At 43.1% G+C, this 11,069-nt stretch overlaps 2 protein-coding genes across 2 annotated transcripts; one reads left to right on the forward strand and one right to left on the reverse strand.

Annotated features, from left to right (window-relative positions):
* Nucleotides 1–3,696: 3,696 nt before the first annotated feature.
* On the forward strand, nucleotides 3,697–11,069 carry LOC131888758 (matrix metalloproteinase-2-like). The gene is made up of 2 exons (XM_059237687.1): nucleotides 3,697–5,746; nucleotides 10,298–11,069. Exons 1-2 carry the CDS (start codon nucleotides 4,219–4,221, stop codon nucleotides 10,657–10,659), a joined length of 1,890 nt encoding a protein of 629 aa, XP_059093670.1. The 5' UTR covers nucleotides 3,697–4,218; the 3' UTR covers nucleotides 10,660–11,069.
* LOC131888759 (uncharacterized) lies at nucleotides 7,320–9,206 on the reverse strand. Its single transcript, XM_059237688.1, has 2 exons — nucleotides 8,819–9,206; nucleotides 7,320–8,754 (listed from the first exon to the last, which is right to left on the reverse strand). Exons 1-2 carry the CDS (start codon nucleotides 9,179–9,181, stop codon nucleotides 7,999–8,001), a joined length of 1,119 nt encoding a protein of 372 aa, XP_059093671.1. The 5' UTR covers nucleotides 9,182–9,206; the 3' UTR covers nucleotides 7,320–7,998.

Consider the following 11,069-nt stretch of genomic DNA (forward strand, 5'->3'; position numbering starts at 1 on the left):
ATACTGACAAAGTTAACGATATGAACGACGAACGAGTTAAAAAGAAAACTTAACCGAGAGAAAAACGGCATTACCTTCAGAGCAACAAGACTGCAAAGAAAGTTTGAACACATTTCGGAGCCACATGTGCAATGTGTAAGCCTAGGTCACGTGTTTTGCACGTGCTGTGATATGCCGTGCTTACATGCTATGTAATGTGTATGTAAAGTACACTTACAGTATAACACATACACACACAATAGTTAGTTTATATTATTTTCTTTTCAATGCTATAATCAAAAACGGTTACTTCCATTTCTTATCAAATCTTCTTGAGGCAATCGCAATGCCCCAATCATTCTATTCAGGGTTGCTCATTCTAAGTTTATCAATATGAAATACTATTGCCTAATTATTGAAGCGCTCTATGCAGAATTCAAGTGCTTGCTCTTTCATTATTATATATATATATATATATATTTTTTGTGAACTTCAAGCTCACCGTCATTCTCTGAATGTGGGACATAGATAGTTTCATAGCAAGTGCATAATTTGTACGAAACCAGTCTGGTTGCTTTAGAAACATTTCTTAAAACGACACTTGTACAAGAAAAGAGTAACTCTTTGTGCACAAAATTCTGATTTGGAACAACAGATCAGTTTTTTGCTCCAAGATAGAAGTACTAAAACCAATTATCGGAAGTGAAATGTGAAGAGAGCCAATCTTCAATTTTGACCGGTTTCAAAGTTCTTTTCCGACCATACCTGCTGCAATGTGAATGGATTGTTTTGTGCGTTAATGGTTGTTTCGAAGTCATCTGAGATTGCCCCGAGTTGCGGCTAGCAGTTATAGCAGCTAGGTAAAACTCCCTTGTGAGGTCGAGTGGAGGGCAATTTTGCCACTTCCTTATCGTTTGCAAACACGTCGTCTGCTGTGCCGTGGCGGATGTACGGTACAGCAGAACCCTCCTCCACCCTTGTTTGCCCTTCTTTTTTAGACAGCCCTGCAAAGAATAACAATTCGCGACTAATGATTCTAAGGTGCTGACACATTAATGAATGAACTATTCCGCTTTCCTCCTCTACGTCATCCTGAAATTAACGATAGATTCTTCATTCATTCGCGCGGGAATGCTTCNGATGGATAAGATAAGGAAGTTTTCCCCTCTCGTCATTTGAAAACGACCAATTGGGTTTGGCAGAACTCGAGACAAACACTCGGTCAAGGGACATTTCCTGATTCTTAATGCGCCATTCTTCGTTGCCATTCTTTGTTCGGGAATTCTATTTGGCTGGCCTATTTCTCTCATTCGTTTGTTTTCATACAGCCTTTGTACATACAGCCTCTTGGGCTTATTGGGGCTAAAGTCAGCCGGTTTTTGTCGCATGAACCTTGAGATTCTTTGATGGATGACCCCGGAAATAAAGGACCAAACCTCAAAGCAGGCTTTTTCCACGACGTTCATTAGATTCAAAAGAACCCAAAGATTCCCGAGTTTCATATCCTACATGCATGTAATTCTGCCGACGATTCGTTGATGTCAGGGCGTATTGAAAATGTTTAGTATTCGAAAGTGCACCTCGATTTGAAGAATCGTGATTGATTCGACCAATATTGCATGACAATGTGGGCAGATGGTTTTTGCTGCGACCCACACCGAGTATGGAGACACTCTTTGTTCACCGAGAATCAATGGAAGATCATTCCGAGCCATTCCGACAAGATACGACTCTTTTTAAATTTCCAAGGTAAGTCAGATTCCACAAAAATCGAAGCCATTCTCGAACTACATACACACAGCCTACAAGGCCTTGGAAAACATTGGCCAACTTTTAGTAGAAAAGCAGTGTAATGCTGGTTACCATTCAGCAACAAACCGCCCTCGATTGTAGTTTGTTTTGTGACGTATTAGTACTTGGAAAACTAACTTTTTGGACAGCTCCGATATTGTCGACAAAGTGGTTGGAAAAAGTTTTGTGGGAGTAATAGGCCAACGAGCTAGCACGCGTACAACTATTATTCACAAACACTCAGGGACAGTTTGTGCTATGGAGGCGAATCGTAGTTAGGGTGTCATTTGACGAAATGGATGATTACCGAGCTGTGGAATGACGAGATCAATCATTGTTTTTCATCCTGGCTCTTTTTATGCCTTATTATTTTAGGACTCGCCGGCAAGAAGACCGATCTGAGTCGTCGTTTTCCAGTCCGTTTGCCCCGTCGGGACCGCACTTATTTTGATTACCAATTACTCGCATGTGTGAAGCACGAGCCAATGTCCCCACCTCAATGGCTGTTTTTGCGGCCAATTCCCATCCATTCCTCTGAAAAGGCACTCCAAGCCTCCAATTTTGGTCGCCGACAACAATCAGAATTATTATAGAACTCGTCGGTTAGGCAATCATTGGTGCCCAAGCTGGACGAATCAAATCTGTAAATTCGTTGGAAATGGGTTACCACTAAATTTCCTGCATTCAATGCAATGCGAGATCACTTCAGAAGACACAACATTTGCTCATCCCCCCTTGCCGACTTTTTGTGCAAAGTGGCCAAAAAACGCTTCAATGCGGGAAACATTCTCGATTCTCACCAGGGAGAGGAAAAAAAGGCACATTGATCAAGAGCGAGAACGACCGAACATTCATTCGGTAGATGAACTTTGAACAGCGCGTCTGCCACGGTAACGAGCTTGGTCATCCATCAAACCCATGTACAATTCCTATTCCATACGCGAACAACCCTGACTCCAACCCGCACATCCCTCAAAAACACTTGAATATGGTGGTGAGGATCTCTTTCACGCGTGCCAAGTGCGTGTGCCAACCTAATTTGGTCGAGATGATGGTGAAGACTGTCGCTGTTCCATAAAAAGAGCAGAGGATCCAGAAAAAAACGCCTCACCCCTTCCATTAATTGAGAGAAGTTACATATCCGTTGTGATTGATTGGAAGATATCGCTTACTGAATGAGACTTAGTAATCCTGCCAGGATATTCTTCGGCATGTCTCACTTAAAAAGTTGACACTCATAATGACTGGCCGAAAAATCTCCTTAAGGTTCAGTGAACTCATGCTTTGCCTAGAAGTCATTTTTACGACAATCCCTTGACGGATCTCGTGCAATTTCAAGGGATAACAGGGGTAACAAGCCTCCATTGTAGAATTACCTATGTCAAGATAAGGGTCCAGATCCAATTAGCGACAACGCATGTGAGTTTCTCTTGGGGGATCATAATTCGTCGAGAGGGGTTCAGTGTCAAAAACGGAGCCACCAAAGAGAGAAAGAGAGAGATGGCATCATCGTGGCTCTGGAGTTTGAGCATCATTGCCGGGTGACTTTTTGCATCTCCTCTTCCTTCTTCGTTGAACAGTTTGTGCGTGACTCTTTGCAAAGAGCTAAAAAGCTGGGACAAGAAAATCCAGGCAAAAACATTTTGCTGCAAGCACAGCTGGTTTAGGATACACACAAATATACTGAAGTAGTTCTACTACTACTACGAGGAGAAAGACAGACAGACAGACAGAGCGAGAGACCGAAAGCGAGCTCTTACTGAAATACTGACACAGTGTCTCTGTGAGGAGGAAGTAATCTTTGTCCGCACCCCCCCGAGGACGGACGCCGGGCGCTCCGGAGAGCGAAGCACGAAAAAGCTCCCTTGGTCTGGATGTAGCATAATTCTCTCACTTCTCGTCGTGCTCTAAAACTACGGTACGGAGCCTATCGGAATCGCATGTTGTATGGTCCGAGGTGGAAGTAGAAGAAAGACGACCGACTCAGTGAACAAAACCGACCAACCTCGCCCGCCATGGGTTTACTAGCACATACATTCGTGTTTTAGTCGAGCAAGGCAATTCATGCGTTGCAGACACACTCATAAAACATGTGGAGAGCACCAGGCGTTGTTGGACAGTCCTGAATATGTTACGGACGAATCGTATCATCATGTTCATCAATAAACCCAACGAGGACGACAATGCGGACGGTATAGAAGTGAATTTCTTGGATAAATAAACCTCGGTCGGCAATGCAATGAGCATTTCCTCCAACATGCAAGTGCCGTGTCTCCACTATATATTATGCATCGGAAACGAGAAAGACGTAAGCTCCCCGCGAAGACTCTGGCTCTGAGGTCCGACCGTTTCGAATCATCAATAACTCATCGTAGCTACTGAAGGCAACCAAAGGCTCCAGGGGTGTGAAGAAGGGGTTGGTAATTTAGTGATAGTTTCCGCAGCGATATGGAGTCCTTCGCCTGGACAAGTGGTGTTGCTCACTTCAAGGGCTCCTCTGGTCCCAATTTCTGCTCAATATTATTTGGTCTAGTCATATTTCCTGGAGTGATCTCCGCACCAACGTTCAACACCAACAACAACAACAACATCGATAACAGCAAGAGTAACGGCATGGCCGAGTGGAGCTCAAAATTCGCAACCCGATCCATAAATCATCGAACGAGGAGAGTGAGAGACACCATCACGCAAAACGGGGTCTCATATCTTACCCAGTTTGGCTATTTGCCCCGCTCCGAGACGGAGTCACTCTTCACCGACCAACAAGTTCGTGATGCAGTGAGAAATCTCCAGTTTATGGCAGGCCTCAATGTCACGGGAGAACTGGATCCGTTGACCTTAGGCTTAATGATGAGACCTCGTTGCGGTGTGCCAGATGTTACGCACACGGGTTACAGAAACCGACGCAGTGTCAGATCAAAGAGGTACAGTCTCCAGGGACAGCGATGGTCTAGAACGAATCTCACGTGGAACCTTCAAAAAGGACCAAGCTCAGACTTGGATCCCAACTTGGCTCGCCGCGAATTGAGTTACGCCTTGGAAATCTGGGCCAGAGAATCCAGTCTCACCTTCCAAGAGGTCAACCCCGAGGACACTCGAGCTGATATCAGTGTGTTCTTTCATCGGGGGTTCCACGGAGATGGCTATCAGTTTGATGGGCAAGGCTCTGTCCTGGCCCACGCCTTCTTTCCCGGATCAGGTAGAGGTGGAGATGTGCATTTTGATGACGATGAGCGGTGGTCAGAGCTCCGCACCACTACTCAAGACTTCACAAGTTTGTTCGCTGTCGCTGCTCACGAGTTTGGCCACTCCCTGGGCTTGTCCCACTCAGGAGTGGAGGGCGCCCTTATGTACCCATGGTATTCAGGCGTACCTGACGATTACAGTTTGCCAGAAGACGACCGCAAAGCGGTTCAAATTCTTTATGGCAAAACGAAATCTCAGTATCCGGCTAACCCAGACATCTCCAATGAGATACCCACACCCGGGCCCACCTTCCCCACCAACGGTAAAGATCGATCAAGATCAGAAGGTCAAGATGACGAGGATGATATGACTCATGGTAACAGTCCACCCCATCGGGATGACTCATACAACAAAGACATGGAGAACAATGCCCCTGCTCGTTGTGGCACCGATTTCGATGCTGTAGCCATTATTCGAACCGAGATGTGGGTCTTTAAAGGTCGCTACTTTTGGCGGATACATCGCGAGGGGGGAATTCGAGATGATCCAACCGAGCTGACCTCGTTTTGGTATGGCTTACCCACAAACATCGAGAAGATTGATGCCGTATATGAGCGAACTGACCACAAAATCGTGTTCTTCGTCGCCAACCATTATTACATTCTTAATGGGAATTCTCAGTTGGAGGAGGGTCCTATTCCTCTAACAAGATTGGGGCTTCCAGCTGAACTGAAGAGAGTTGACGCCGCCTTCATCTGGGGTTGGAATGACAAAACGTACTTCTTCTCAGGTAAGGCATATTTGATGCCGTTGAAGTCATTTCAACTATTCACATGGCTAGTGTCATTTGTGTGGGATAAATTGACCCCAAGCACAAGGGAATGAGAGAAAACTAGAGGCCTTAGGACCAAGGAGCTTTACAAGAAATCAACCAATGGTTCTAGACTGTTGTTTCGTTAGAGATCTGACGGAGCAAGAAATGAATGAAATCACAGAACCTCTCAGAACTTTTCATTTCATGTAAAAGTAGAAGTAATTTGCGCAAAGTTGCGAACTAAAATTGATCATGCCAATTCAGATCTGAAAATGCCAGAGGTTCTCGTCTAAAAGGAAATCTTCTATTCATTATCGTTATGGACACTTTTAGGCACAAACCACGTCTTTACGCCCTCGCCCCCGTCGTTTTCTTTTGTGTCCATGGGGATGAAACATGATTACTTCACTGGCAGATCGTATTGTGGTATCTCGACGATCAGAGTTTTGGCATCCAAAGTCATGTCCAAATGGAACTGATTTTGTCTTGCTACATCAAATTGTAATATGATAGTGAGATTTATATAGCAAATTCGACAGAACCTCCAAAATGTCTTCTCCATACAGATTAACAACAAACCTCTAAGATTTCTGAGTATGAAATACCCACTGACTTGGAATTGGATAATCAGTGTTACACGGTGGTATTCTACATGAAATGAAATGTGATGAAATAAGACCTATACCATGGGAATCTACAAGCTCTTAGGATTCTTAATGTAGGCTCAAAAATATCGCTCATGGGCCATTAGAGAAAGAAAACACAGATTTAAGATTTTGCTCCAAAATTTAAACTTTCCCGCCTTTTCAGGGTGAACCCTCTTTGGTGTTGCCAATTTGTATTAGTCAACGCCATATTAGATGAAATTGAAATAACATACTACTCTTAGCTCCGTTAAAGGCTGCACTCTGAGGGATTGAAATTACTTTCCTGTTGGTTCTTTCAAGAGGCTTCTTTAAAGTAACACCGTATAATAAGCAAACTTCATGGCATGGTGCTTCCTTGTATGCAACAAGTTTGACATCGATGACTGATTAATGTGACCTAATAATGACTCATTCTGGACAATGACTGGCACCACTGCTTGACTCGGAGGATCTCCATTTGTCAATAAAAATGTAAATCTCTGAACGTTTACAGCGAATCTCTACGAATTATCTTAAGTTACATGATTAAAGTAGGAAGTGTACAATAACCTAAGGCATTAACTCAATGTCTAATGAACAAGGGGACAGCGCCTCTTCAGCAAGCGTGATTTGAGTTTTGTGGTAACACATGCGACTTGAAAATGGATGTGATTGGATGCCATTGAATGTGTCACTTTGCATGTGTGAGTGGTTTGTGAAATATATATGAGAGTGACTGACTGAGTTCTGACGCTAAATCTCCTTCATTGTAGGGGTTGGAAAGGCTAATAGGCACTTAGAGGTTTTGTTTATGTCCATTTTTTTATTGTCAGGGTAGGAAGGGGAGAAAAACAAGAGAACATTCTATTTGGCATGAGAACCATTAAAATCGAGAGTAGCTTTCAACAACCGATCTTTATATCGTGGATTGGCTTTATCTTTTAAAGTATACTTTGCCCAGGTCTTCATGAATTCGGCATGGATGGCCTCATGACTTTGCTCGGAGAAAAAGCTCATACTAAACCCACCTTGGGCTTCAATAAAATCAACAAGATGATCACAAATGATGTGAGCCTTTGATGTTAAAGTCATGGATGTAGCTTTCCAGGCCCGTCTGAAGTCAGCCACAGCACTCTGCACTTGATCAATATCTACATTGTGCTGGTGAATGAGATGATTGATTCTGGAAAATGATTTCAAAGCCACAAGATGGGGAAGCCCCTCTTGGACACGATCGCACTTTCGTAAGATGGCCTCCAGCTTGCTTAAATTGTCTAACAGTCGTTTACATTCATTTCCCTCAAATTGAGCGCCATGGTAATTTTCACGATCCAGGTGCAATTCGATTGGCCACTGAGCAACCTCAGGAACAATCCTTACCACTTCATCAAATGTTTTGTTCACAATGCCAAGAAGACAGTGAAGAAAGGGTGGAGCACATACATCAATTACTCTTGTGTCATCCGACTTAGTTGTCATGATCAAATTCTTCCGGCATGTACTATGACAATGCTTGGCTTCAGCCTTCTTGGATCCTCTTGCAATAAAGCGACGATAATCTTCTCTCAGAGATCCAAACGTTCGTTCATCTCGTTTTTCTTCCTACTTTCCTACTTGCCAATGACAATACAAGCAAGGAAAAGCAGAACGATGGGGACCCAACCCCAAGGTAATGTTGAAACATTTCAGGTCTTGGGCAAAGAAATATTCCAGATCCCCGAGTTGCACATCTAAGGATAACTTGGACAGAATAATTGCAATAGACTCGTATGTTTCCCGCATTGGGGTGATTGCCAGTAGGAATGTTCTCTTAACACCAGTTGACTTGAACATCTTCATTTTTTCTTCGTTGTCCGGTTTTGTTGAGAAAATTGAAGCTGAGACTTTGAGAAAGGTTCGACCCTCATCAATTGACAAGCGCAATTTTGTGTCTTCAATCTTTTGTCCTCGAGCCTGCAATACTGCATCTACAAGTGCCCGGACGTTTGTGCAGTACACAAGTGGCATCTTTGCGTCATTTGTACCATGGATCACTTCGTCACATGAAAAGAGGTTCTCGAACTTTTTGTTTTCATTGGCCATTTCACACATTAAATGAGGCTCCACTACGCTGTCTTGACGAAGAACTTGGACAAAGGTCCTCATTTGGTTTTGAGAAATACCCGTGGCCAACTTTGCTTGCTGCAGAGTAGAATGGCGAATCACGAGACCGGTGGCATTGGCTGCTGATTTGCGACTATGCTTTCGAACGCAAGAATGTCCACTGGATGATACTATGAGCTCCAAGCAACCCACACATAAAAACGACCCTTGATTGGTGTTCTCCTTGTTAGAGCCAGACTGATTGGGATGTCCTTTCTGTAAAGAGCAAACTTTGAATTGAAATTTCTTCACTTTTTATCTACCAAATATGTCCTCTTACAAGTCTCTTCCTCAACTTTTTCCGCGATCCAAAGAGGCCAGATTTGCGATGAGTTTCACAAATTTGGCAGTGGCACTTCCGATTTTCAGCCAGACGTTTGGATCGAAACTCAAGCCTCGCCTTGTAGCATGGCAGCACAGGAAGGACGTCTTTAAAGTCACCAGCACTGAAGTTCAGCAACTTCTTCCTACAAGACGTACAAATTCCATTGGGAAGGCGCTGGTCTTCTGGAATATATCCTTCAATCACGAAGTCTTGAACAGCCGACAGGATTTTGGAGTTCCGGGCAATTTTGAAGTGGGCTTTGTCATTGCATATAAGACAAACAAGGGCTCTCACTCGTTGATGATGGTCGGACGCCATTTTCCGTTTTGCTCAAGAAGTGGAATCCAAAGAGGCTTGAAATTCGCTCTTACGTATGTTGACAAATGGAGATCCTCCGAGTCAAGCAGTGGTGCCAGTCATTGTCCAGAATGAGTCATTATTAGGTCACATTAATCAGTCATCGATGTCAAACTTGTTGCATACAAGGAAGCACCATGCCATGAAGTTTGCTTATTATACGGTGTTACTTTAAAGAAGCCTCTTGAAAGAACCAACAGGAAAGTAATTTCAATCCCTCAGTGTGCAGCCTTTAACGGAGCTATGAGTAGTATGTTATTTCAATTTCATCTAATATGGCGTTGACTAATACAAATTGGCAACACCAAAGAGGGTTCACCCTGAAAAGGCGGGAAAGTTTAAATTTTGGAGCAAAATCTTAAATCTGTGTTTTCTTTCTCTAATGGCCCATGAGCGATATTTTTGAGCCTACATTAAGAATCCTAAGAGCTTGTAGATTCCCATGGTATAGGTCTTATTTCATCACATTTCATTTCATGTAGAATACCACCGTGGTTAGTTATCGAATTAAGTAATATCGATTGTAGTATGAAGCACTATTTGAGCTCAGGCATGTCAATGCCGGAAAGTAAAGAGGTGCCACAAGTTTAGAGAAAATAGCGTTTGAGTCGTCTATTTTGGTGTTGTTAATTAAATGATGACAAATTCAGTCAAGACCAACTGGTTTACTTGAGGGCTCTGGTTCTTATCGAGGACCTCTATTTCTACTCGATATGGTTGGCTGACAACTCACGCAACCTTACAATGAAACGCTTTCATTTCTTTAGTGCAAATCGAAACATGCGGCTTATGAGCAAAATAACGATTTGTGACGGATCAAAATAGTGATATTTATTCAATTTTCTTTCAACCAGCTTGGAAAATCACATTGATCTATGAAAGATATATTATGGCCAATTCATATATTCAACGTCAAACCGACATTGGTGAAAGGAATTGATTACCAATATTGATATAGGTGAAGATACCATTGTTGATTGGGCCCTTGGTCGGAGCGTAGCTTGATTCCAACCTCGATGAAGATCATCCTCCGTCAACATCGTAATCACGCCATTGTCTTTCTGTTCTCTGTTCCAGATACCATGTACTGGCGTTTTGACGAGGAGATCCATCACGTCGAACTGGACTACCCAAGAGACATTTCCATTTGGAATGGCGTGCCCTATCAATTGGATGCCGCCTTTCAATTCACCAACGGCAAGACTTACTTCTTCAAAGGAGAGAGCTCTCTGGAGTTTGATGATCGCAAAATGAGTGTGACGAGTCGCCAAGGGACTCGGATCAGTGAAGACTGGATGCATTGTCCGAAAGAGATCAAAGATCCTTTCCAGTCAGGCGTGTCAGGAGGCTCTCAAAGAGCAACTTTTCAACCTCTCTTTTCTCACAAGATGTGCCTTTGTTACCTGCTTCTCATTCTTATTCATGCCAATTTACAATGAAACGTGGGTGATTTTACCGTTCGGCTAAAAGGTCTCAACTACCCAGCAAACTTTACATTTACACATTAAAACGAACTCGCAATTGTTAACATACAGCAGCTATCTATTAATATGCCCCTGATGATTTGATCTATGTTAGTTCATCGTACTAAATCAAAAGTGTTGTTCCACTGCCATAAAATGGACTCTGGTTTGACAAACCTACAACTTGGGTCGAATTTAGATCCCATTGTTTTTCGCTTTTTGACCTCTATCTGTGATTTAAAAATTCAAAGCGGAATAGATATCCTTGAGTAACCTCACGTCGAATGAGCTACATCAAATGGGGGTTCAAGTTTTCATTTTCGGTCTAAAACAATTAACTAAGACCTCCCACGCAATGTATGGAAAATAAACGGATTTGTAAATTA

This window comes from Tigriopus californicus, chromosome 10, assembly GCF_007210705.1.
Source record: "Tigriopus californicus strain San Diego chromosome 10, Tcal_SD_v2.1, whole genome shotgun sequence".
Lineage (NCBI taxonomy): Eukaryota > Metazoa > Arthropoda > Copepoda > Harpacticoida > Harpacticidae > Tigriopus > Tigriopus californicus.

Excerpts from the sequence above, each read along its gene's own strand:
- LOC131888758 (XM_059237687.1), top strand. The coding sequence starts at position 4,219 with ATGGAGTCCTTCGCCTGGACAAGTGGTGTTGCTCACTTCAAGGGCTCC. Across the intron at positions 5,747-10,297 it reads CAAAACGTACTTCTTCTCAG|ATACCATGTACTGGCGTTTT; the intron begins GTAAGGCATATT and ends TCTCTGTTCCAG.
- LOC131888759 (XM_059237688.1), bottom strand. The coding sequence starts at position 9,181 with ATGGCGTCCGACCATCATCAACGAGTGAGAGCCCTTGTTTGTCTTATA. Across the intron at positions 8,755-8,818 it reads AAAAGTTGAGGAAGAGACTT|AAAGGACATCCCAATCAGTC; the intron begins GTAAGAGGACAT and ends TGCTCTTTACAG.